At 32.5% G+C, this 27404-nt stretch overlaps 1 protein-coding gene across 2 annotated transcripts in view; it reads left to right on the top strand.

Moving 5' to 3' along the window:
- CSMD3 (CUB and Sushi multiple domains 3) overlaps nt 1–27404 on the top strand; it is a 581291-nt gene that overhangs the window by 123553 nt on the left and 430334 nt on the right. For both annotated transcript variants that reach the window (XM_077782368.1, XM_021546425.3), the window contains exon 4: nt 24843–25037. In XM_077782368.1, coding sequence (XP_077638494.1) covers nt 24843–25037 — 195 coding nt within the window. The remainder of the gene's footprint in view (nt 1–24842; nt 25038–27404) is intronic.

Genomic DNA, 27404 nt, shown 5'->3' on the forward strand with positions numbered 1-27404 from the left:
AGACTTTATGCGAAAACTGAGCAGTTAAAGAAAGATAATTGGATTATCATGAACCTGAAAGTGTGTTGAAAAGATAATAGGAATAGAAGCCTAAAAATTGTAGGGGAAAAAAAATCTTCAGTTGATTTGTTGATATTTTAAAACAGAAAAGAGGAATTTAAATCTTATATGAGTAACTTATTTTCTTAGTAAGGCTCAATCTTACAGTAACATATGGAAAAGTCAAAATAATTTCTCATATGGAAGAACCAGATGCAGTAGATTAATAGCTTTGCAATCTGCAAAAGATACCTGTCAGCAATTTGCTAATTCCTTGTATTGATTAGAAAACCTCTTCTTAAAAAAAGATCTAAATTTAAATTGCCACCCTGCCTGCAAATTCAGCTAAATTTGAAATGGGCACTTATTCAAGGTCTAGACTCTGTGGACATGTTAATTAACAGATAATCTGTAGTGTTTGTCTCAGTATAGATGGTTGCAGCTGTTCCACTTGTATGGACAATTAAGTATTTCTTTTATTCCAGGTGCTTATTCGAAGGAGCTCACTTTCTTTCTCAGCAAACTTGCATAACCAGTTAGATACTACTGGGTTCTTTTTCAGCTTTGCTTAAAATGAGGAAAGTTTATTCTCATTCAAAAATTTGGTATTAATAACTTTATTTTTTGCACAATTTTTAAATGTCTGTTCTTCTGAGTTTGTTGTGAAGAACTCTAATAACTTTAAAAATATGTAGTTAAATGTCTGACAGAAAAGCATTAATTTATATGATCTGAGTAGTATTAAAACAGAAGAATTAAACACTTCATATATTTCAAACATTTAGAAAATATTAGTAAGAAAATACTCTTTGTTGCATGAAAACCTGTTTTGTAATGCAGTAAAAACCACAATTAATTGTAAAAAATATAATTCCTTAAAACAGAAACATTTAAAAATATGGTCCTATTTGGCATCATATTAACAAAGGAAAATGAACATAATAAACCATAGTAAGAAAGAGATGAAGATAAGTAGTAAAATTAAATATTTGCATTTATAAATTAATTCTGTTGTATAGTACTATGATCTATTGATTATGGTTCTTTCCTGTATGAAAGAACCATAATCAATAGATATTGGTATGGTATGGTTCACATTACTGAAATACAAGTTTTATACTATTATATATTTATATTAATGTATTTTTCCTTCATTGAAAAGCCAAGTACCACTTTAAATACCCTGGTTTCTCTTGCAAGGGCAAAGCAAGATTCAGAAGTTGTGTGGCGTACCAGACCTTATAATGAAGAACAAAGGTCTGGGTTAGTCGACTTGTTCTTATTTCCCATACAGCCTTATTGATATGATTTTGACTAGGGGAGGCCTGGTGGTGATTTCCAGTAAAGTTAAAGTTCCTGGCCTATTAAGGAGCAGCAAAACAGTAATGGACTTGAAGGCTTTTCTCATCTCCAGAACTCTACCAGAACCTTACTAAAGAACTCTTTGTCAGTGCAAATGTCTCCTGATGTTTTTATTTATTCTTTGCAGAAAGGAGCTCTAAATAATTTTATTGAAAAGTAAAAAAAAAAAAAAAAAAGAAAAAAAAAAAAAAAGATAAGGCACAGTCTAATTAGCCATCATAAGATATTATTTGCAAGTAAACTAAACCAACCTTAGTGCCTCTTCCTGCAGACTGGTCCAGAGGCTCACAGAAAGTTTGTGGAGGCTGTGGTTCAATAGCAGTGTGATGTGGATTGAATCAGTGCTCATCACTGTTCAGGACTTAACTCCTGAGAGTGCTAAAGTGCTACATGCAAGGTAACAGCTGCCAGCACTTCCACCCAGTGCATTGTAACTTTCTTCTGTACTTTTGTTATGAACATAACATTGTTGTAATGTCTTTAGCCTGCAAACCGGGAAAAAACTCCTAAATGCTACTATGTCATACAAAGCAAATACTATGTCAAGAACATAAGCAATGTTGCCCTTTAATTCTGCTATAAATGCAGTATAGAGATATTTCTAATCAAGTGCATAGTATTGTATTCAAATAATTAATAGGTCAATATTTATATATGTTTTAATTTAAATAAAATAATATTTTTTTTCACAGAATTTCACTGTGGTGATAGAAATTGCTCTTTCACTGTCTTTGTAGGTGTTCAATTAAGCTTTCAATGTTGAAGCAGTTTTTAATCAGCTAATGAAAGTAAACTTTAATAAAGCACCCTTTTCCAAATGGAATGCTTACTGCATTATTATATTCAATTCTTGCAAAATTCAATTAACCCTTCATATGTTCTCTTTAATGCATTTATGTATTTTAATTGAATTCTCCTCTCCTGCAATTTAGTGAACAAATAGGAAAAGCAAAAGTGAACAAATAGCATTTGGCTGTACTGGGAAATGAAATGTTAAAATGAGAAAATTAAATAATCACTACAGTCATGTGAAAACCTCACTGTTGAAGCTAAAATTTGGTAAGATTAGGGAAAAAAAAGGACTCCATATCTATAGTCACCCTTCCCCTATCCCAAGTCATTAAAAGATCCAGAACACTATAGGATTTCATTTTAGAAACAATGATATTTTAAAAATAAACTCTACAGGGTCCATAACTGCAGCATGTCTGTCATAGAAAATCAAGAGGATTCTAGGTCATTTTTCTGCTGTGAACTGTTGAACAAAAGCTTTGAATTAAAAATGCTATTCGTCAGCATTTCTACTGCCTGCAACATAATATGAGCAGCAAAATTTATAAAATACTTTTTAAATTGTGAAAGAGAAACCATTCAAGCCCTTTCAGGTCTCAAGTGTCAAGAGTTCCAGGCCTTCAGCTCCACAGAAGAAACCTGTATTTTTAATTCTATAATCTATTTGTGTGGATGGCAGATGATCTGTGATATCTGGGAGCATTTTCTTAAGATGACAAACACCAAAAGAAGTGGTCTTGTAAAAGAGGCAGGAGAGTGAGCTAGGAGTAGTCTTTAAAATCTTAATTTTATCAATTTCTTTTTTAATTACCATTTTTTTTCTCCAGCTTGCATTTGACATATGTACAAAAATGAAAGAACAAATACTAACATGTAACATTAGTGACAACACTCACACCTCTTATGAGTTTGTTCTTGCCCAGCTTCTATTTCTGTGAAAAGCAAGCTTTGAGCTTGTGTGCCCTTCCTGTCATTACTGGTGGCAGAGCCTGCTTTACTTTGCATGGAGGACTTGGAATAGTAAATGAGAAGTATCAACTAAAGCTTTCTAATACCATGGCAAGGTAGAAAAGTAAATATAGTCTCTGTACAAAGCAATCTCCTTTTCTGGCTAAGTGGTTTTTGGATATGCATAGCTGGGACAGTCTCTTTTTGAAGTGACTAGGAAGGAATTCTTACAATACTCAATGACAAAGATGGACTCTTTGATAGGACAGTATTAGTACAACCTTAGGCAAGATGGGGAAGTGGTATTTGATAGTTCAGTAGAAAAATATGTCAGAGAAAGCTGAAACATGACATGCTGCTTGTATTCTGTTTGCCCTGCTTCTGGATTGCAGGAATTTTTTCTTATGTCTAAACACCATTAAAATTCAGACTGGCTTCCAGCATAGTTTCCCACAAAGTCTACCTGAAGGCAAATATAAAATCTAGCATTTAATTTGGAATAAATGACTGCAGTTAAGATGACCAAATTATACTTTTTTTTTTTGGAAAGAAAATGATGTCAGAATATTCAGCAGTCAGTATCATGGGAAAAAAACTCCTATAATTCAAAACTTCAGTATTTTCACAGAATGCCAAAAGCAAGAAAATATCCCCTAATAAAAACTTGCAGTTTTACAGTGCTCCAAAAGGTCAGAGAACTTCTTTCCCTTGGTTTATTTGTACAGATCCCTATTACATTAATGTGAATTGTATGGGTGCATTAAAGGCATGGTTATAGCCTAATTACCCTGACATTTGCACAGTGTATAACTTTTGCTGCAAAGAAACCACACCAATACAGTTATTTAAATGTATGTAAAAAATAAGTACATATATAAAATAGAAACAGGTATTTTGCATGTAATTCATCTCTTTACAGGAAAGGGGATGAAAAGCAAGCTAGATCACATTTCTTCCTTCTTCCTGAAGTCAGCTTCATTTTTTTGTTCTTTAAATACAACAGAAACAGAGAATGTATAAGGAAAATATAGCACTTTTATGTTTCCACAAAAATTGTCATTATTAGTTTTATTATTTTTTCATAATTTTGTTAGGGTTTTATTCATAGTGAATCAATAATTTCTTATTTTTGTATATGTTAAAAATTCATTGCTTGTGCACTGAAATCAAGATGGTTTTTCAAGGTTTATTAAAAGGCAGTTATGTCAAAGACCTGTATTTATTTTGGCCTCTGAAGTCCCTGTTCATGTAATGATTCTGCACATGTCTTGTGGTGTTTATAAATCCATTAAATATATTCTTCTTTCTAGACATCCAGCCCTGACCTCTCTGTCAAAAATTATGAAGTTCAAAATGAATTTTTATACATGGAAAATAAAGTCAACTTCCAACAGGTGTAGCTGGTGAAGACAGAGACTGTTTATCTATTTCTACAGGACACAGTCCAGCTGCTTTTTATTTATTGTAAATTAAACAGAAAATCCTATCTGCACTATCTCTGGTAGTTAGTAGTAGTAGTAGTTGAAATATATCTGTAACAGTTATTCTTACAGATGCAATCATTTTGAGTGGAAGATATCTAATCTACTCTGCTATGTGTGTAGCTAGAGCAGTTTCTCTGACTTTACCTGTAAGCAATTTAAAACGTGCAGTATATGCAGAAAAACTTAATGTGTAACTAAAGTTTTACATGTGGGAATAAAGGACAAAATAACATGGACAAGACTTACTTTTTATATTCTAGTTTAGGTAAATTATGTTAAGGACTATTATTACAGAATTGCTTACAGGCTGGGTTAGTCTTTGTTATTCACATTTGTTAACAATATTGATGTCTGAAGGTGAGATAATCGCTGTTCTTTTTCTATAAGTGACAGGAAATAAATCATGAGCCACCCAACTTGGTATAACACTAATGCCATTCATTAAGCTGATTAACTGTTCTTTGAAGATGCTGCTTACAGCTAATTATAAATGGAATGCAGATGAAGAGTTCATAAGTAACTACACTATATATGTCTGCATTTATTCTAATAATCTGTTGTCCTGGAAAGTCTATTTTTTACATCCTGTTGCTGTATTTTTTTATCTTTACTATATTTTGCTTTTACCCAAAAACATTTCCTATCTCAAAACAATGATGACTGATGCATAGGACTATGGAGTAGGAGAAGCTTTTTTACCTCTTGTGCTGTGTCTGTCTGCTGAGCAGGACTGAAATCAGCTTTATTAATCAGGACTTGGAAACAAACTTGAATTAAAGAGAACTCCTGTTGCATGGTCACCTTTGACTATGCTGAAATAATTGTATTCTTTGGGGTTAGCTATGTTCCTCAAGTGACTTGCTTGTCATCCCTGTAACTTAGGTCATGCTGGCACAGTAAAGGTCCAGAAGTGTAACTGAAAAAAAAATAACAGTGAAAGAAATAAAACTCTGTGCAGGATTTCACCTAATAGTTCTTTAACATTTGAACTAGGGAAGATCTATTTGGGTTACCATACCCATAGATAATAATTATAAATGGTTTAAGCTTCTTCTGCAAATAATATGCATGTGTTAATGTTCACTGCACTCTGGGCTTTGTCCAAACCTGATGCATTCTTTAGAGTTTCTCCTCTCTCTGATACTTTGTGATACTTGAAAGGATGTGTAGTGTGGTACTTAGAGGAAAATAATAACCATTTTTTTATTTTAAACAAGTTTGGTTTTGAACATGGGAAAGCTTATTGTGTAACAGAAGTGTTGTATTTATTTCTTGGTCTGATAAAACTGGCTCTGGAAGCATTCTGGATAGTCTTATGCTTAAGTTCTGAATTTATATGTCAGTGGGTATAAGATTAAAAGAAATTTTAATTTTATAGTTTTGATTGGTAGAATTTTTTCTTGGTAATGTCTTTTTGTATTTTTTTTTTTTTTATGGAGGATCTGGATATAAATGATGATGTAATTTAGAAAATTTAAATTCAGCAAAGCTTCTGAAGTTTATATGTTGAATAAATAGTTGGGAAAGAGCAAAGTTTTAATTCAAATAAAAACAAGCAAACACCCCAAAAACCACAAAACAAAAACCCACCAAACAAACAAACAAAAAACCAAAACAAGTACTAAGTCAGAAAATGTTATGTTTATTTAATTTGAGGAAGAAAATGCCCAACTCCATATTTTTTTCTGTTTCAGTTGTCTGTAAAGTTGTGTAGAAACTGAAATATTCTGATTAGAGTCTAATGAAATAGATAAATACCATGTTTCCTAATTTAAGGCATCTCTGATGTACATATGACCTAGGCATTGTATGCTTCTTTTTAAGTTGGAGGAAAAAAGAGTTGTGCTTCAAGAATGCAATTTATCCACTCTGTACTCATCTACATTTGGAAGGCAAAGTCCTCCCCCAGCATCTTTCATCAGCCCTAGCAGCAGTTTTGCTGCCACACAGATTTTATTTCCTATCCAAATGGTGTCAATGCAAATAAATACAAGTATGTCTTCCCTCCTTATGGAGTGCTTGTCACTCAAAATTTCCATTATTCTGGAAATTTAATTTTAAATTTTTGCTATAGGGGCCTTCCTTCTGCTTAACACTGCTATTAACAGTGATTCCCAGAGCCTCCTACATAGAGCTCTTGCTCATTTCCTTCATCCTCAACACATCTGCCACTTGCAACTGCATCAAAGTTAAAGATAAAACAATGATCTCAGCTTGAACTTTGTAAGAATAGTTCCACGGTTTTAATTAACAAGGAACCTGATTAGAGCAGAAGGAAAGACATTTATGCAGCACTGACTGAATCACTGCAGTTGTATACACAGTGGTAAACCAAATTTCTAAAGGACCGGTCTAGATCAACCTCAATAGGTGATCATCTCTGCTATTTAATTGTAACAATATTTATTCCCTAGCATTTTTATCATTTCTATAAATTAGTGCCCTGATACAATTCAAAGGCATGATGTAGGGAACTTCATGTGCGGATGAGTCTGTCATAGTTTGGGAAGATACTAGAACATAAGGATTTTCACCATGGCTTTCAGGGGTAGAGAATGGTTGCTGACCCATTTCTTTACTGACATATATGTAGCTTCACCCTCCCACCTGACAAATGTATAACAATCTCTTGCTTTGCATGATTGTACCAGCTACCAAGTTCTGTATATTCCCATGGTAAATACCCATATCTGGGAACTATCTTTCCTTGGCATATAGTTTTTTATTATGTAAGACATGGAAATAAGACACGGAATGCAGCTTTTTAGATTTTTGCCTTCAAAGATAGATGTTTAAAATCTAGATAAAACAAAAGAGAATTTCACAACTTTTTTACGATTTGATCATCATTGGATTGATTCTCAAAACCATTTAAAAAAAAAAATTAGTTAGGGATTTTGAAATTTTGGGAAGAAAAAGGAATAGTCACTTTTATCATGGTTTGGTAGCATTGGAAAAAACAATCATTCCAAGGCACATATTCTTAGAGATGAAATAAAGTATCATTTATCTTAAGATGAAGGGCTTTTATTAATTTCTTTCATGATTTAGGAACAGTCCTTAAGCAGCTAGGAAAGCTGAATCTTTATGCTGGAAAATGGAAGCAGGTACATGTCCAGCTAAGAAACAGAGCCATGTTAAAAAAGTAAAAAAAAAAAAAAAAAAAAAAAAATGTTTAGGTGTATGGTAGTTTGGCTTCCTGATTGATAGTTTAAGTTAATTAATATGCTTCTAGGTCATTAGGAAACTTTGCTTTGTCTGTAAAGTTCCACATGTTATACATCAAACAGGAGAGAACAAACAATTGTTGGTATAGTATCACAAATGAATTGAATGCTGCTTAGCAAATTTCATTTCATGCAAATCATTACTACTAGTAAATGAATTATGTTAAGATAACTATCATTGTTTAATAAATAAGGGCTTTAATTTCAAATTTTTTGTTGTTATGTATAAAGCTACCAGATGGCATCTTAAAATATATCTAAATCTGTTGATCTGAGGTTTAGAAACCCCAAGTTTTAGGATGTTCGTGACATGTCACTTCTAACCTTAGACTCTGATTTCTCAAGTCATTCAAGAGATGACTGTTCTGGCAGACATATAAAAAGAAATTAACTAAAAAGCATAAAGAGGTAAATGAATGGGATGAGGGCAAATTATATTCTAACTGCAGAGAAATAACTGAATATTATATTAAGCTACTAGCTTCTTTTAGTCTATAAAATATATCAGGCTAAATCTAGTTTAATTTGAAATTGATATAAATGCAAAATACTTTGTAAGTTAGTGACGCTGTTGATATTAATTTAACCTATGCCTTGGGGCAATTGCCCTAGTTTGAAATCAATAGATCTGCATAATTTCAAATTTATGGCAGCGTTGATGAGATCTTTGCTTTGCTGTTCAACATTATGAATAATATGAATATTATGAAGCATATAGCAATCAACATCCTGAAATATATAAAGATCTGCACGATAACTAATATTGCAAATCTCTGGCATTGCAGAAAATGGAAAAAAAAATGGAAGTTTGCACATTAGAACACCATGGCTCTACTACCAAAGATATATTTCATCATGAAAGCATCAAAAAATACCAACAAACATAAGCAACTTATAATAAATATAAGCAACTTCCTCTGATTCTGGTGGCAAAGAGCATATTTGTCACTCCTTTCCCACCTACATTCACAGAAACTAGACCCTGACTGCCACTTTCCTGCCTGTGAGAGTATTTTGCCACCTTTCTGTGTAGTAGAATTAGCTGATAGTTTAAAACAAGGCTAATTAAGGTCAAAGAAAAAATACAGGAAGACAGACATAAAAGTTATAATGATAGCGAAATTTTCAGTTCTGCTGAAAACAGACCCTCTTCTGTTTTGATTCTCTATTACATCCTATTTACCATGCTTGGAACATGGAAGTATGTGCATTTTGTAAATAAAATAGTCCCTACATTAAAAAATACCCAAACATTTTATGCCCCCAAAATCTCTTGCTGTCACCTGTAGAAGCTTCATGTCTGCGGCAGCAGGACGGGGAGCAAGTTGCAATGAACAGCATGGCCTGATGATAATGTGAGAACTACAGCAAGCCTTTGTATGTCTCAATTTATATGCAAAATCTCTATATTCTCTAGATTGCTGCTCAAAGACCCATTTGCAATAGTTCTCCTCAGCTGTAATTTTTCCTTAGAGGTAGCACTAAATTATGGGATTGCTAAATTAGTGTTATAATCAGAAAAATAGAGGTAAAATACAGATTCCAAGGAAACCTTCAAAAATGTCATAATACCTTCATGCCAATACCAATATTAAATCCTTTATCCCAGCCAATTACAGTATGAGTAATTCATTCTGCTAAGCTATTTTGAAATGAAAGATGTTTTTTAATCCAAGACATAATGCCCTGATTATGTTCTTCATTTTAAATACGATGTTTTATCTGGGATCTCAAGATATTACCCTGAGTAAAGACATTTTGGAAAGAGACATGCGAGGAAAAAATTGGATTTATCAGCTTTATAAAAAATAATTTAGGTAATTACTTAATCCAAAACAGTACCAACAGCATAGCCATATGCTATAATGTGTTTTCAAAAGAGAAATTGAATTACATTTCCAGAATGACAAGGCAGTAGGTTTTTACCAGGAAAAATGCTGAAAGCAAGACTTGGAAGTAAAAACACAAATAGACTAAACCCCAAACAAACTCTGAACTGAGGAAAAAGTAACTCTGAATTCTAGGAAAATGTACACTATTAATACAAACACCAAAGCACCTTTAGCAAAGTAAAGCTCATTAATTTCACCAGGTAAGCATGATTCAAATTAAAACCATCTCAAAATAATGTGACTTCAATCAAAATAGTAATCTCTTAAGAAATGGTCAAGGACAGATAAGAATTATTTAATGCAAAGAAAAGGTTTGAGGTAACAATATATCAATGCCTGAAACAAAGTTCTTTAACAATACAGCTCTTATCTGAATATGTTTCTTGCATATGATATAGTTAAATGATTAAGTAAATCTAGTTGCTATAGTGTGACTTTACAACACAGTTTCATGGAATGCTCCTTCAGAACTGACTTTAAAAGTGAATCTTCTTTAAACTGTGTCCAGGTTATTTATAGTTTCTCTATGTAACATTTAGCTTCAGAAATAGCTTTCCTTTGAAATATTGCAGAGTGGATTGCTTATCATTATGTAAATGTATTTAATAAAGGGGTGTAATATTTTCTGTTGTTTATAATGTTAAACTTTATATTTAAAGTGAATTTTTCCCATTTTCCAAATTTTTATTTCTGGGAGGAAGTTTTTTCATCATGTCTGAGAAACTTGAAATGCTTTGTAAATTTTCTGCATTTAAGAAGATCTTGAAACTTTAACAAGGTAAACTTTTTGTGTCTTATTACCTTGTCTAATTATGGCTACACAGAAAAACTGTAGAGGCCAAATTCAGTGGGACTGTCTGGGCAACATCTCAGAGACTGTGGTTCTGGAAAAGCTAGTTACCAGAAAGGACTATATCTTTTCAAACCTTTGGGATAAAATTTTTGCACTTTAATGATAAAGGCTTCTCAGTGCTTCCTCAAGCTCAGTTAGACCAAACACTGAGAGTGAGATGAGGGGCCTTCCTCTCCTCTGATCCCAAGGATTCTGCTGCTGACACCAAGGACTGTGAGACACTGCAAGGCCTAAGCCTGTTCTAAATGTTGCGGATTGAAGGAGGATGCAACTGAAGAAACTCCTTTCTCTTTCTTACAAAAACTGGAAGATGATCAGCATAATGAGAAGGAATTCAATAATAAGATACATTTGACAGATTTTTTTAAAGTACATTTTTTTTCCAGGCAATCACAACCTCTTTGTGCTTCGCATATCTTAAAAATAATTTGTCCTTTCATTGATTTTTTTTTTAATTTGAAAATGATGAAATTCATGTCTAAAGTCTAACATCTATAACTGAATAAAAATTTCAGTTTTCTTCCAGTAATTTTGGTTTTCAGCTATAAAATCACTGGATTTTATAGCAGAGTTTCAAAAGCATGTGGGTAATGTCTGTTATCTACTTATAGTATGATTAGCATTACAGATCTTAACTAGTCATTAAATAAGCAGCATCATTCTTGAGCAACTAAAATATTAAAAGTCTTTTAGGAAAAAATCCACTATATGAGACTTCTAGACATTCTGGTAATTATGCCACAATTCTCTACTGTGTATCTTGAAAACTGTTGACTCAGATGATTTAAAATCCTCTAAAATGACCTGAGGCCAGTGTAGTTTTGTTACAGAAAAAAGATAACAAAAAAGAATAATATCAGAAAGAGCTGATATGAGCATATAGATATATGGATTTATTTCATAAATTTGTGGGGGTTTTATTGTTCTTCTTACAAAGGTTATCTTTTCAGAAGGAAATTCTAGATGGTTAATGTTCAAAAGGAAAGCTTGTGTTGTGAAGCATGTCTTATATATTCCACATACTAGGTACATACTTGTTAAGGGTAGGGAGATATTTAAATTAAAATACTATTTCTTAAACTGGAAGCAATCAGGATCCCCTGAATTAAAGTATTTTACTGTGTATAAATTTGGAAAAGATATTAATTGCATTGTCAAATGAAGATTATGTAATTATCAATAGTAGGTCATTCAAATGGATCCGGGATTAGTTTGGACTAAAATGTATAAAAGAGATCCATTATTGATCATAAATGGATGGCATTTAGGAAAGGATTTCACCAGGAACTGAGGTGATGTATTTTGATTTCTTGAATTCAATACATGGATTGATATGCATTTGAGGTTGCCTTGACATCTGTTTCTAAACCCTTGTAAAAAAATTACCTTTTATTCCAATACTGTGTGAAAAAGGACACTTCAGTTTTGTGTGATGCTCTGACATGTAAAAATTCAAAATAGTTGTAGTTATAAACAATAACTGGCATTTCTGGACACTGCTGATACTTGGAACTTGAGTTTTGGCTATGAGCCAAAATGCTGAGAACAGCACTGATTTTGGAAGAGCAAGCAAGAATATTTGATGTTGCAGTCAAATTCTTGAGGTGTTCTGGGGATTGTTTTCCTTTTATACCACCAGGAGCAGACTGATCTCAGTAAAGACTGAAGTAGAAAGAAGTGCAAAGAGATGAATGTACTTTTCCAAGGAAAGATATTATACTACTTTTGCTTTGCATAACTAAAAGTACATTTGACCCATCTATTTTCAGGAACAAACTAGGTCTGAGACATATTCTATTTACCTATACATTTTAAATAAGTTTCTAAATACAAACTCTGCATACATATACATAGAAATATAGACAATAATAAAAAGTTTTATTCCTTTATTCAGACACAATAATTTTCATCACCAAGTACAGTAAGTCCTCATTCATCTGGAGCTTGATATCTAATCACATATTTAAGCTTTTGTTCACACACAACTAAACAACTTAACAGTTTTAATAGTTAAATAGTTCCATAAATTGTAATTTTGTTGAAAAATTACTTATATCAGCAGTGTTGCAATGCAATGAAACAGCTGCTAAGGAAAGTTTGTAATTCCCAATTTTATTAAATCACTTTTTTTCCAAATATCTTTTATTTCACAAAAGCAAATGAAAAATTTTAAGCAAATAAGAATTTTTATTCTTTACTCTCAATCTAATTTTTGGTGTCAGTGCTAATACACCAAAGTTACCAGTGAAGCTTTCTCAACTTTATCAAAAATGCTCCTTAAAACTGTGAATGAAGGGGGATTACAATATAAATTTGACATACTAATATAAAATTTATCTCCAGTTTGTAGATTTGATTAATTTAGGTATTGTTACCTTTTTAAAACAGCACTGTTGACTACAACAGTAGTCAACTCTACCATAACTGTAGACTTTATACTTAAATCCTCTTGTAAATATAGCATAGGAAAGCAGAAATATGCAGACTCATTGCAGTTGAGATTATATGTTTTTGCTTATGTCTCAGCATATTCCCAGTATATTTTTGCAAAAGTAGCTAGTGTAAGAGAAGGCAGAGCATTATATTAAATAAGTGAGAGATTTAAAATGGAATAAACTACTGGGAAGAAAAAAAGAGACACACAAAAGTATAATCAAAAGTTTCAGCTTATCTATAAATCTATATAATCAGATCTATTAATAACTCAATTTTCCTAATATAAACTATATGTAGAGGGAAGAAAATACGTTATAATGAAGCCATGTTTGATTTTCCTTGAAATAAGGTAGATACTCCAGAAATCACATCAACACTGTAGTCCTGTGTAAGTAGTGTCATATGTCTTTTAGTAAATATTCAATTAACTGGTAAAGAAGAAGTGTTTTTCAGGAATTCCAGATGTTATCCCCAAATAGCAAATTCATTACAGCAGAATGTTGGACTGAGCATTCAGGGTGCTGAGACACAAATAAGAAGTCTGGACATCTGTAAATTTCTTTGCACCTGACTGAATCTTTTTTTTTTTTTTCCATTATTTTTAATTTTCTTTATGCCTTCTGTTTACATTTGGCCAATACATTAATTCAGATAACATCTGATAACCAAGTCAATAGAAAAAGTCTTCAGTTGTTACAAATGTGTCTGATGAAAGTTTTTTTTGTTCTCTGAATGAAAAAGCATCTTTATAAACTTGTTGAGAAAAAAATTAAAAATGGATTTTTCTCCTCATTTTTCTCATTCACCTGTACTTTGCAGGGGAAAAAAGGAGAAAAAACCTGAAATGTTAATCAGTTTGGAAGTGTGTGTCCAACAAAAATGGAAAATTAACCTGAAAATAGGGGTATTTGGCTGCCAGTTGACTCTGGCTTTTTTTTTTTGCTCCTTACACATGAATGTAGAACTCTGTATCACGTGATTGAGCATGTCAGATATAGATCAGAGGATAGATTTCTGCGTATTCCCTACCATTTCACACTGTGTTAACAGCCTACTTGTATAACATATATTTCTTTGACGCTGTTTAGCTCTTCTAACACACCAATCTGTCACTCTTTAAAGAAGTTTTGCAAAGATCTCTGTAAGATATATGATCTTTCAGTGAGTTAGCACCACAACGAACACTTCATAAGCTCTGTCAAACAGTGATTTGTGCAGTACTGCAGCAGGCTTTTCCTAGAACATTTTTCTTTTTCTCAATAAAATCAGAAAGTATTGAAAGTATTTAAGAGTAGAAGCTGACGGGGCGTTGTTCAAGCCATTTTTCAATACAGAAATACCAGTAAGTTCAGAGGCATGACTGTCACAGTTGTTTCAGTGTTAACCTGTCACGTAGAGATAGCCAGAGAAACGGTGGCCTACACAGCTGTTTTATGTGAAGATAATGCAAATATTGAGTTATTTTAATGATAATCCTTTTTCTCCTCTCAAATTATGACCACTTCTACTCAATCCAGTAAAAAAATTAGTCAAGAGAGGAATGACCCACATAAGGTAACACGAAGGGATAGGACTAAAAGCAGTTCTTATTCTGGCTACCAATATGAAGGCTGTCTATGTTAATTCTAGCTTATATTAGTTACAAAAGGAGACTTTGAGGAAAGAAAGTTTACATGTTTACGTCACATGAATTACTTGTTCGCTGCTATCCATGATTACATCTATAAAATAATTAAATGCATTTTACTACTTGGGTCTAAAACCAGCTATTTTAAAGCAAGAAAAGCAAAGCAAGTTGTTTGATCTCAGACTAGAAACTGCAGATAACACTTTTGATATTAAAATATCTGGGGGAAAATAAAGTTGTACCAATAATAGTCCATAGCCCAGAATCAATAGTGTCCTTAATAATTCACATTTATATGTTATTTACCTTTGCACAATTAAAAAGAGAAAAAAGTCTTGATAAACAACTTTTCCTCGAGATCCACAAAGGATAGCTTATATAAATCAGTGCCCACTCTGCTAGGTGATACTTGCTTACAGAAGAATGTTGGTACATCAATCAGCTTGAAAGTTCTTTCTTCAGACATTTGTAATCATTTCTGCATAACAAAATCGTGTTTCATCAAACAATAAACTACATTCACTCTCCCATGCTTCAGAATTCTGAAAATGGTTTTCCAAATGTTCCAGGGAACTTGGGAACTTGCCTCCAGCATAAGGCAAAGCACACAAATTTTGAGACTCGAGAGATGTTCTCTAAGCCCATGCAATGAAGGTGATAATAGAATGCTGAACACCAACACGAGGAAGAATTTCTTTACTGTGAGGGTGGTGAGACACTGGAACAGGTTACCCAGAAAAGTTATGGATGACCCCGTCTTGGCAGAGCTCAGGACCGGGTTGGATGGGGTTTTGAGCAACCTGGTCTACTGGAAGGTGTCCCTCCCCATATTAGGGGTGTTATAACTCGAAGATCTTTAAGGTCCAGCCAAATTGCTCTCTGATTCTGTGATACTAATGTTAATTCTTGCAAGAGGAAAATGATAGCATAATGCTGAAATAAAATAACAATTATAGTTGATTGCTTCTCAAGTGAAGGACATCTGGATATTCTTAGTAAAAGTGAAAAGGAAATTTGGAATAGGTAGGAAAAGCAGGTTAAAGTTTTTCCTGTTTGCAGTATAATGTACCTTTGCTCTCATGGGAAAAGATGACTTTTGGAAGGTACAATATTGTGGATGCACATCTCTGCACTGATTCATAAAACAAAATTTTTAGGGAATATAAGTTATTCAAAGGTTCTATAGTTGGTCTTGATGCATGGCCTGTGGCAGATGTTTAATCTCATTGCTATCCATTAATTTGATCACACAGTATTTCTTGGTTAAGTAATCATCATGTAATTTGGACAAGATAAGTAATATTCTATTATTTCATCTTATGGAATGGAGTCAATAAGCCATAATGCATTTTAGTCCTGCAAAAGTATCAGGTCAAGTACCATTAAAAGCAGAATAATGCAAATACCCCTGATCTAGTATTTTAAAATGTTCTCTCATCTGGACATTTTTAATTAAAAATTCATATTGCACCTGAGATGAGCATTAATCAGAGAGACCCTGTCTAGTAAATAGGACTTCATTAAGTAGCCTTCTGCTTTAGACCTTGAATGTATGATTGTGTTAGAAAAATGAAAATAGCATTTTATTATGCAAGGTTTTGGATGTATTTCTGAGTTATATCATAAACACTTTAAAAAATTATCAAAATAAAGGACCTTTACTACTATTAGTTGCAAACTTTTAGCCATACATTTTTTCTTGCTTAATGTATCAACATTGTTTTCAGCCATATTCTGAATGCATGATTTTTTGATACAGTCTGATGTAAGCAAATGAGATTACATTTCCATCCTAATCTAGAGTAGAGGTTTTATTTCAGTATTTTGATAAAAATATTTTCATAAATTTTTTCATAAAGTAAGACAAGTTGTGGTTTAGAATTAAAAAATTTAGCTCACAATTTTTCTACATTACCACAAATATGCATTATTCAGATGAATAAATACTAAGGACAGATATATAATGCAATAAAATATGTCTACCTGAATAAACTGTATGATAGCCATATATAACCTGAAAGATATGCTGGTGCACCAAGAAGGGTTTACAAAAATACTTTAAATGTAATCTTGGAGTAAGGTTTTAAATTTCAGTTGATTTTCTGAGACCTTGAAATATATAGGGATAAAAAGTCTGTGTCTTCTAAAAAAGATTTGTTGTAAAAAAAAGAACATTCAGAAAATTTGTCTAGTATTGGCTCAACAAGGGCACTGCCCAACCACCATGTAGCTGAGATGCAATATAGAATATAAAAAAGACCTCTGAAGAGTTGGGTAATGTCCTCGTGACATCCCAGAAAGCTGATTATGACCCTTTGCCATCAAATACAATAAGGGCATTAATCCTATCAGGAAATGGTATGCTGCAAAAACAACTCTGATACAGATTTTGGAGAGAACAAAGATTTAATCTTCTAAAGGAAAATTCTAAACCATAAGATTTTCTAAATGAAAATTAAATTACAGAACTAAGGCCATCTTTCTGTTCTCAAATTTTATTATTTTTCTTCTTCTAAACCAGAAACATTTAGAACATAAACACAGGAATGTAGGTCTAAACTTGCTAACATGTCTTCTGTAACCAATGTTGTTACAGGTTTTTCATACCAAAAATAATGGTGGAAGCCAGACTGAAATTTCACTGTAAGAGACAACATGGCCTTTGAGTAAAAGAAACGGGTAGTCGATGAAGTGATCCAATTGCCCCAAATGTTTGGACTTCTAATAAGGCACTACAGTGTCTCCTAATAGCAATTCTACATATAAACAACAACAGATACATACAAAAGCATATGGAATCTATATGAGAAATTGAAATATTCTTACCTCTGAGATATACACAGAAGGAAATGCTTGTTACTCTACCAGATCATGCAATAGCTCTGAATGTTTCAGGTGCCACCTAGTGCCCAGTTCTATTGTGTCAAAGTTCCCCGCGAGAAAACTGGTTTTCTTTGTGCCCTTTTATGCCACGGTCCAACATCATGTCTATGACATCCTGTATCCACATCTTATGCTTTAAATTCCACGTTTAAATTCTGAGTGATTCACAGTAGTAGAAATAACTTTCCCTCTTTTTTTTCTTTCTTTTTTTAAAACAAGTTAAAAGTTCAACATACCATGAGTTCTGACTTCATGTTAGGATACAATTTGTGAAGCAGGCCTGTAGCAGGGAAACCCTGGCTAATAAGTCAGAATAAGCATGATTGATTAGCGATGTGGTTGTATCCTCAGGCTACACACTGGTCAGTTCAGATGAACTTGGCCAACAGGAAGGTCAAAGAGAAGTTACATTCTTTTTAAGGTAGTCAGCCTCTAATTCACAATAATTTAAAACATAAATCTTTCAGATTATCCTTTGCAACAGCTAAAGAGTCAATACATTAAATAGAAATGTCTATCAGTGCTCACTGAAACTTCTACTTATTCTTTTTTCTTTAGAAGTCCCAGTACTTTTACATTAAATGTGCCATTTCATCCTGTTCTCTAATTTCAGAAATTCTCTAGTCTTGAATAAAAAAACCTATGCATCTTCCTAGTATTTTTGTTACACCTTGGAACAAAAAATGGAACCCTAATTTCAGTAGGAAACTAGATATGCTAGTTCATCAAAGATATAAAATTCATGACATTTATTTGACATGTGTATCTATTATTGTTTGTAAAATTTATGTGGAGATGCTGTCTATATAATACCACACAACTTGTTTGAGCTATGACATCCTCCTTCAGTGACTAAACTGGTTTTTTTTGTAAATTAGTTAGCTTTTTATAATTTTGGTTACTGTAGATTATTGTGGTTACTGTCCAGGTAAGAACAGCCAGTGAGTACCAATGCAACATTTATATTATCTAACACAAGGTAAAATCAGATGAAGCATTGAGGTGAGGTGGAATTAAAAGAGGTAACATAAAGAGGTAGTTATTACCATAATATTTCAGAAATTGAAAATTAAATTATTTTATATAACTATAAAAGACCTAATAAGAAATATATATTGTAGAAGGATTATCAATAAAGTATAAATCTTAGGACTATTTTTACTTTAGATTGTCCTGGGCTCTGAAATAATTTCAACTACGTCTTCCCAGCTGCCTCCAGAATACAGCCATATTTTAAAAAGTACTCAGAAAACACTGCAGTCTAAATAGAATAATCCTATTTAGACACAAACATAGGCATATCTACACAGCCTTTGCATGGCAGGCAGGATGCATCTGTCTGGACTTCATCCACCTGAGAAGCTGAACAACCACAACATATGGCAGATTCAGTTATCTCAGGACTCAAGTTACACTGATTTGGTTGAATAGTTTCATAACAGAGTGGATGCAGCCATCTCTGTGCTACTTGCATTGATACTCTACATCCAGGATAAACTATGCTGTTTCCAATAGTCTTCCTCAGTCCATGCACTATGTGCATCTACCTTCCAGCCATACTCCAGATTTAATTGGTGCCCTCAGCAGCTGTGCAGGAATTTACTGCAGCTGGAGTTCTATTCCACTACAAAAGTGGAATTTGGTAAAGGCAAGTAAGTGTGGCTGGTGCTGTTAACAGTTTAGCTTTGCTAGCTATCTGGTACTTGCCTGCTTGTCATTCCCTTCAGGTTGCACTTCAGAAGTGTGTCTAATGGGGAAGCATCAGATTTAACCAGATCTGCTGAAGCTTGTAGTCATCTTTCTGTTGGTTTCACTTGGTCCCAGGTTATACTGCCCTTTGGTTAAATTAGTGACTGCCATTATTTATTTTTTTGCACAGTCCTTCAGCTCTAGCGCTTTTCTGCACCTGCAGCTGATTTAAGCAGATATCCTGAACACTTTATTGAATGTGAGGGGAATACATTGCAAACCCTGGACATTTTTCATGCTCACTGTATTAATGTGACTACAGTATTGTAATTATCCCTTGTTTCCCTCACATATCCTGGAGGGTTTTTTTCTGTGCTTCTTCTCACTGTTCCCTTGCTTGTAGAAGAATTATGTTAATACAGTTCTAACTTAATGCTGAAACAAGTTTGTCCCTATTAAAATAGCATATGACTTTATGCTATAAATAGAAACATTCTTGTCTTACTGGCAAGGAAGACAAATCCAGCAATTGTTTCAATGTATTTGGAAACAAAATCAAATTCAGTATCAAAAATCTATATTGAAAATTCCCTCAAGACAGGGTCCTTTGTCATTTTTTGACATGAAAATAATCCCAAATGGAACAAAAAAGGAAAATTATGTCATTCATTAAAGAATAGGTAGGAAACTGCAATGTAATTAGCTGTATTATCTTTGGTGAACAGTAGAGACCCTCAGTGAGATTACTATTGCAGATATATTAATCAAGAAAGAGCAATTAGAACAGGAAAGGAAATAATGTTCTTTTCCTATGGGAGAAAAAAAAGACAACCAAAACTCCTCGCACTTTCTCTTGCTTGACTATTTTTAGTTAGACACCAGAATATGACAGTCTCTTTTGACTGATCCACAAAAAAATGCAGAAATTAAAAGAAGAACTTCAGAGAAGTTTAGATTGTTAGATAAACAGCTTCTGTCACTGTTGTAAACAGAAGTGAACTTCAGAAGAGTGACTGTTCATTCTTCACTTGCATCTTAAGGTGACAGATTTGTTGGAATCAAGGGAAAACCATTTTTGTTGTTGAACTTCTACAATCCCCCTGGATTTTGGGGGAGGGAATTTTTTAAATTCAATAACTGTTTTAATATATCTGTGCTAGTTATGATAGATTTTTCAAAGCATTAGTTTATAATTTGTCTTTACTCTTTGAATCTTGCAATTTTTGTGCAGATAAATTGACATTTCAATATTTTTTTCTTTTTTTTTTCCTTCATTGCACTTATATTGGCTACTCCAAATTTTTCTTGTGGTTTTCTTCACTCTGTAATCTCAAGTGAAACATGCATGTATATGTATATTTCAATATGTGTGTAGAAAGACAACAGTATTTCAATCAGTTAATTATTCTAGTCCCTATTATATTTAAATCTAGACCATGCTTACTCATATATTCAGAACAATGTGAATGAGGACAGAATAGAAAGTAAGCAAAATAGGCAAAATATTATGAGTTAGAAGCTATGTTACTTTTTTAGTTTATAAAACCTTTGGAAAACAAAGGACAACTAAAATAAACTATTATAAGATCCAAAATAGATGAAATTTTGGACAAGGTAATTTCAGGCTACTTCTTATTTTTATGAAGACATCACCTGTCCTACTATTTGGGACCTTTAGAATGTATAGCTCTCCCTGCAACCACACACATACTACATGCAGCACTTGTACAATCAGCCTTGAGTCTTCAATACCAAAGCATTCTTGCTTGTCAGTAAGCCAAAGTGCATATTTCCAAGGGATATCCATGTAGAGACATATTCTAGTACTTCCAGTACACCATGTCCCATCTCTAATGACAGCTGGAGTGGTCCCTAGAATAACATATTCATACTCATGTTTACATGGCAGAAGAATTGCAGTTTGGGGTAGTAGACACAAGTGAACAGTCCAGGTGTGGTATCACTCCCATAGCGGGAGGTCTCAGACTGGGAGCATAGGAATACCGGGAGTATTTCATTCATCGTCATAATGATTTGCAATAGCTGTAACAAAAACAATGAAAATATATGGATCAACTCTTCAAAACAGAAAAATTATTTATATTCCAAATTTTATAATATGTGTATCAGATTAGTATTAATAACTAAGCTTAATAGAATGCAATGCTATGACAAATGTCTTTATTATTGGGATATGAGAAAATACTTGTTTAGTATATTCAGAAAATAATTATATATTTCATGTGTAAACATTTTAGAGAGGATAATGTTGGTCTTGATTTCATAAATATCGTAACAGAAAAAAGCCCAAACATTTCTGACTTAAAATTTGAATAAAAAGCAAGTAAATTTGAAATTTCTATATCTGGTTCTTATTTGTTTCCTCCCAAGTGAATGCTGAAAAAAAGCCTAAAATTCTTCTAGCCTTGTTTTTTGAAAAAAATTGTCAGAAATAAATTTTATTTAATATTATTTAATTTGAATATCTTATTAATTAGCATCTATAAGGAGCTGAATTTCTTCTAATTAAAGTATTTAAAGGAGTGGGTCTACTCCTGCTAAGCAGATACCTTTTACCCATAGTTTTTTAACAGAATTTACAGTGACATTAATAAGAATCAATTCTATAGAATGGTATTGAACAGTATTGAAGGATATTGTGAGCTTCATGTTTTAACATTATGTTAAAAAAAGAGGACAAATATGTTCATATATACCTTGTTTACAAAATTAAATCTAGGACAAAGAAAATTCCTGCTTTGAGAGAGATTGAAACAACTGGGGCAGCGTGCTTTGAAAAGGAGATGAGAAATAATGCACAAAAATGAAAAAAAGTGAGAAGGTGTAAAAAATTCAATTATGCTTATTTTCAGACTACATGAACAAGGAGAAGTTCAACCAAACTATGAGATAGCAAATTTAAAATAAAATATTTTCTACCCTTCATATCATTAACGATTATCAAAATGTCACTGAAGTCAAGAATATGTTCAGAGCTGAATAAAAATTACAATCTAATTTGGTAATTCCTGTGTTTCCTGACAGATGACAATCTAAAGGTAACAATCCCTAGCTTTAAATGTCAGGGGGTTGGTAGTACAGTGTCACATTCAGTTTGAAAATAGATGCTAGCTATCAAAGAAGAGAAATGCAGTTACTTGGTAAATTATCTCCCTCTCGTCCCCAAATAAGTCACTTGTAGATTTCAAAAGGAAAATACTCACAGAATAAATTAATATACTTAAAAGTGTACAATTTATTTTTTCTACTTTCTTATCTAGAATCAGGAACAAAATGGCTTGACGGGTTAGAAGTAGTAACATACTCCCAGGCCACTTTATCATAAAGTTAAAAAGTTAATGAAAAATGTCAAGAATTCCTTTTAGATGAGTCGTATAGTATTGCAACCGGAAAATTAGTTTTATTTTAGAAGGAGGGTGATTTTTAATTAGTTCTTTAAAATATAATGTAACTTCTCAAGAATAAATTGCCTTCTGTGGGTAATTCTTGATGAGACAGCAGTAAAAGTAAAGGAAGCAATTTTAGGTAGTGACATTGCTAATTTTTATATTTTTTATTTCAAAGGACAAGGAATCTTTCTGTGACCTTTTTACAAAGCCCTAAGAGATACAGGCTTCTGAAAGACTTCATCTTCTGGGAGAAGTTGAAAATGAAAACACTGTGTACAGGCAGAGTTTTCAAGTTAATATGATATGATTCATATGATAACCAAAATCCAAAGGATGATATTCTTACCTTCTTTTTGACATGCTGTGATGATAAATAACAAATTGAAGAGCCTTGAAAGCTGTTAGAGGATTTGAAAGAAATGCTTTTGCACAAATATGCAGGAGGTGCTGTAGTATTACCTTCTTTGTGGAGCATGCAAACAGATTTGAGGGCAGTGGAGTGTTGTTTCAGCTCAGAACAACTCAGTAAGAGTGATACCAATATTAGTTCTTTAGATGAGCTTTCAAGTGACCAAGGTGAGATAGGCTACTTTCTTACGTCTGTGTTGTGTCATTGGGCAAAGTAATAAAAGTCAAATCCAAACCCACAGTTTATTATGTAAGAGAAAGCAGGAAATAGCAGCAATGAAATCAGCAACTAATATGCATATTTAGCATATTTACATCAGAACATGATTGGTAAATGGAATCTTGCAAATAAACTCATTGTTAGCATATATTTCGTATATAGTGTTTATATATGTATGGACATGTAGTAAATGTATTGATTAATATAGTGGATTCTGCCTTTTAATAACTGTTACATAGTTTTGTTTTTTTTTCATGGCTGGCATCACAAATCTAGTAGGATTTCCTAGTTCTTGGTAGTTCTGGGCATTGAAGTTTGAGAACATAATGAATTTTGGGAGACATATTGATTGTTTTAATAAGCATATATATATTTTTTTTATTTAATTCAAACTTATAACAGCTTAGATATTTAAATATGTTGTGCACACACTCATGAGCAAATCAGGGCTACTGAAGAATGTTTTAGTCACATGGAATTCAGGAAAAGAAATCAAAACAATACATACATAACCCCCTCTTTTTCCATAATTTTCCTTTTTAGATTAGGGGAATTTGATATTAATCCAAATACAGGTTTACCTGATTTCCCTCTTCCCCATTAGCATTAGGCTGGTAAGTATTCTTAGTACAAGCTTTGAAGAGCTCAGGATGAGATTATGAAACAACATTTGTTCACACTTGGAAAAATCTATGTTTTAATGTCCATTAAATAAAGGACATTGGTAGTAAATGACTGAAAATGTTGTACTCAAGCTATTTATGGTGCTGAAACACCAATCAAAAGGGTACACAGTCAAAAGAGTACCAGCTACTGAAACTGAACTCTAATTAATCTCCGAGATCAGACTAAGACTGGCCATGAGTCATTTTGGATTCTCAGTGCTTTAAAGCTCTGTATTATAGAAGAAGTTACCAGACCTGTGATATTTCACATGATTAAATTAACTAATTCTTTGCTCAGAAATCAGTTACCCACCTTATCTTATCCATTTTCCTCATTATCTAAAATCTATTAAATCATTAAACAGTTTCCTCATCATGTTTAGTCTTATGCTTGTTAAAATTTTATCTTGTTTTCATTAATTTAATTTTTTCTTCGAAATTTTGTTCAATTTGAATCTCATATTCCTTCATGTTTGTATTACAATTTTGCTTATTGTGTTTCATTTGTATAACCTGAAAGTCAGAAATATATCAAGATGCTTTGTTTCCTGTTTCTATGTAATGATATGCATTCATATGATATTCATATGTAATTGATACAAAAAAAATCATTCCTTTGTATCAATTTAATTAAAAAAATACATTAATATATTGATAGCTGGAGCTTAAGTAAAACCTCATGCTTTCTTCCATCTGCCTTTGGATATGTGGGTACATAAGCAAATGTTAAATACACTAAGTCAGCAATGGATTTTCAGTGTTGAGAGTTGTATAATATCCATGAAAACACTATCTGTCCAAAAATGCCTTAATTTGTGTTCTATACTCTTAAGCAAAATGAAACATTTATTTATAACAACATTTAAGTATAAAAACCTATTAAGTCATAAATACATATCTTTTCCAGAATTACAGAGTAGTTCCTGTGGCAATCCAGGAGTTCCACCAAAGGGCATTTTGTATGGTCAAAGATTTGATGTTGGTGACAAAATCCGATACAGCTGTGTAACTGGATATATTTTGGATGGACACCCACAGCTTACTTGCATAGCCAGCTCTGTCAATACAGCATCGTGGGACTTCCCTGTTCCTATCTGTAGAGGTAAGATGAATCCTAACATTCTTGAATGCATATGTTAGTATTAACAAATTTTAATCTCTATATTAATAATTAAGTTTTAAACTATTATTAAATAACCCCTCTTTTGAATATTTTGATCTCTTGCTCATATATATGATGTATCTCAGCATATATATCTACTAATTTTTAGGTCAATATTCTACTAAAAATATAATTATAATTTATTTTAAAATATATGTTATGTAATAAGAACTAGAAACCAGCAATAAGTAGAATATAAATGTCTGTGTACACCATACTTGCAACTATGAGAGTGTAGATTTGGGATCTATTAGTGCTTCCGAAGAACTGACTTTTTTTTTAGTAGTAACTTGGCTGTTGACCAAACAGAAATATGAAACTGCCAAAACAATTGAGTTACAGGGTCTTACCTCTTTGTCAGTCAGGCTTGATTATCTTAAGATTTCTATATAGGATGGCCCTTGTATTCTAACAAGTATTGCAGGTCAAATCCTTTTCCCTTGCTCTAGTTAGAAATATAGCAGTAGTAGGGAAACCTGTATTACAAGTAAATCTTATTTTCTGAGAGAAATATTATTAAAGTTAAATAATGTTTGCAGAACAGCAAAAGAAGGTTATGCTGATAAAAGGAAGGCAGTATCATTACTATACACAACCAAAGACAATATGTCAGGCAACCTTGGGATCAGTTTCAAGAATCACAGGTTAATTTTACAAAATGCAACCTTTATATTTGTCTAAAATATTGATGAAGTATTGCAGAGGCTACAAAAACATTCCATCTGAAATTACCGTTCTAATAAATACAGATTGGTTAAAACATGGTTAACCAGCAGTGCAAATAATTGATTATGTATGAGAAAACTGTGTCTTTGGAAATACTGTACTTTCATTTCCAGTTCCTGGATTAGAGCTATTTAATATGTTTATTGATGGTCTTGAAAAAATTACAAACTTATTTTTAATAATACTATTTTCCAGTAAAAACATTTATAACTTCTGAATCTTCTACTCCTACTTCTCAAAAAAATGCTAGCTAATAATGAAGGAGATATAAAATCAAGGCATATATCTAAATTTTATTTCTGGAGGTGAGAATGCAAAGGATATAATGAGAATATGTTGACTTGCAAAATACTTATATTTGTAACAAAAGCAAAGCCTAATGGACTCCATTGCTCAAATTTTCAATCTGCCAATTCTGCCAAAATGAATGGCATAAAAAATTGTAATATCGAATGAGTTACACATTTTTCTTTTTGATACATCATCTTTCAGGAGATCTTTGGATATATTTTGGTTTTGCTCCAAGGGGAGATAAAAACATACAGTGTAAATTTAAACTCGTATTATAAACTCCCAAAATAGCCCTGTGGTTAGACATTACTAGTTTGTAAGAAGACTACTACATGAGAATATGAAAACCATTTTTTTTAAACTCATAATTTTGAGAGGTCATTATCTGCACAGTGTCATTTCTTAAGGCAAAATAAAATAAACAAATTGGAAAGGATTCATAAAAAGAGGAAACAAGTTCTGTTAGGTTTCAAAACTCATTTTGTCTAGAGTCTGAAGGACAAACTTTTCCACATACGTGAAAGAAGATTAAGGCAACAGCTTGATTCACTGCAGAAACTCAGAAGAAGCAAAAGATCTTTCTTGAGAAGATAATTCTTTAATCATTAGCAGTAAGGAATTTAATGGGTAAAAGTTTGATGAATAAAAATTTAAGAAAAAACAAGGTATATGTTTAATAGTGGTGGTTACAAATTACTGAAATATAACCTAAGAATTTGGCAGATTCTTGATTTAAGTCTTAACATTATGGCTTAAAGCCTTAATGCAAAAATTGCTGCTAAGGTATTTTTGGGCCATGTCCAATAAAAGAAATATAACCAGTTATTTCCAAGAATTCCTTCTGTGAATCAATGTTTTATATTAGAAACATCTAACTTTACATATAAAATGGACCCTTGTGATTCCATTCAAATGAATCTCTCCTAATTTTGCCTAATACAATTATCCAACACAGAATTCTGCAAAAGGTTGCTAAAGGTGATTACAGACTAATGAGCTTCTTATCTCTTTCTCACTGTTTGCCATAGAGACTCTGATTAAGCACTCATCCTTAAAGATTTCCTGTGATAAATGTCTTATTGTTCCCTACCAATGGTCATTATATCTAACACAGAGGATTCTGACATGAGCAAGAAAAACCCTAAAAACAGTACAAAAATATATTTTGTTCAATATTAATTTAAGGGTTGTTTGTTTGCTTGTTTGTTTTTACATTTCCAAAAAAAATTGAATTTGAAACACACTTAGAAGTCAGCAGGCATAAGATGACAGATGTCTGTAGACCAGCTG

The sequence above is a fragment of the Lonchura striata genome, chromosome 1 (genome assembly GCF_046129695.1).
Source record: "Lonchura striata isolate bLonStr1 chromosome 1, bLonStr1.mat, whole genome shotgun sequence".
Lineage (NCBI taxonomy): Eukaryota > Metazoa > Chordata > Aves > Passeriformes > Estrildidae > Lonchura > Lonchura striata.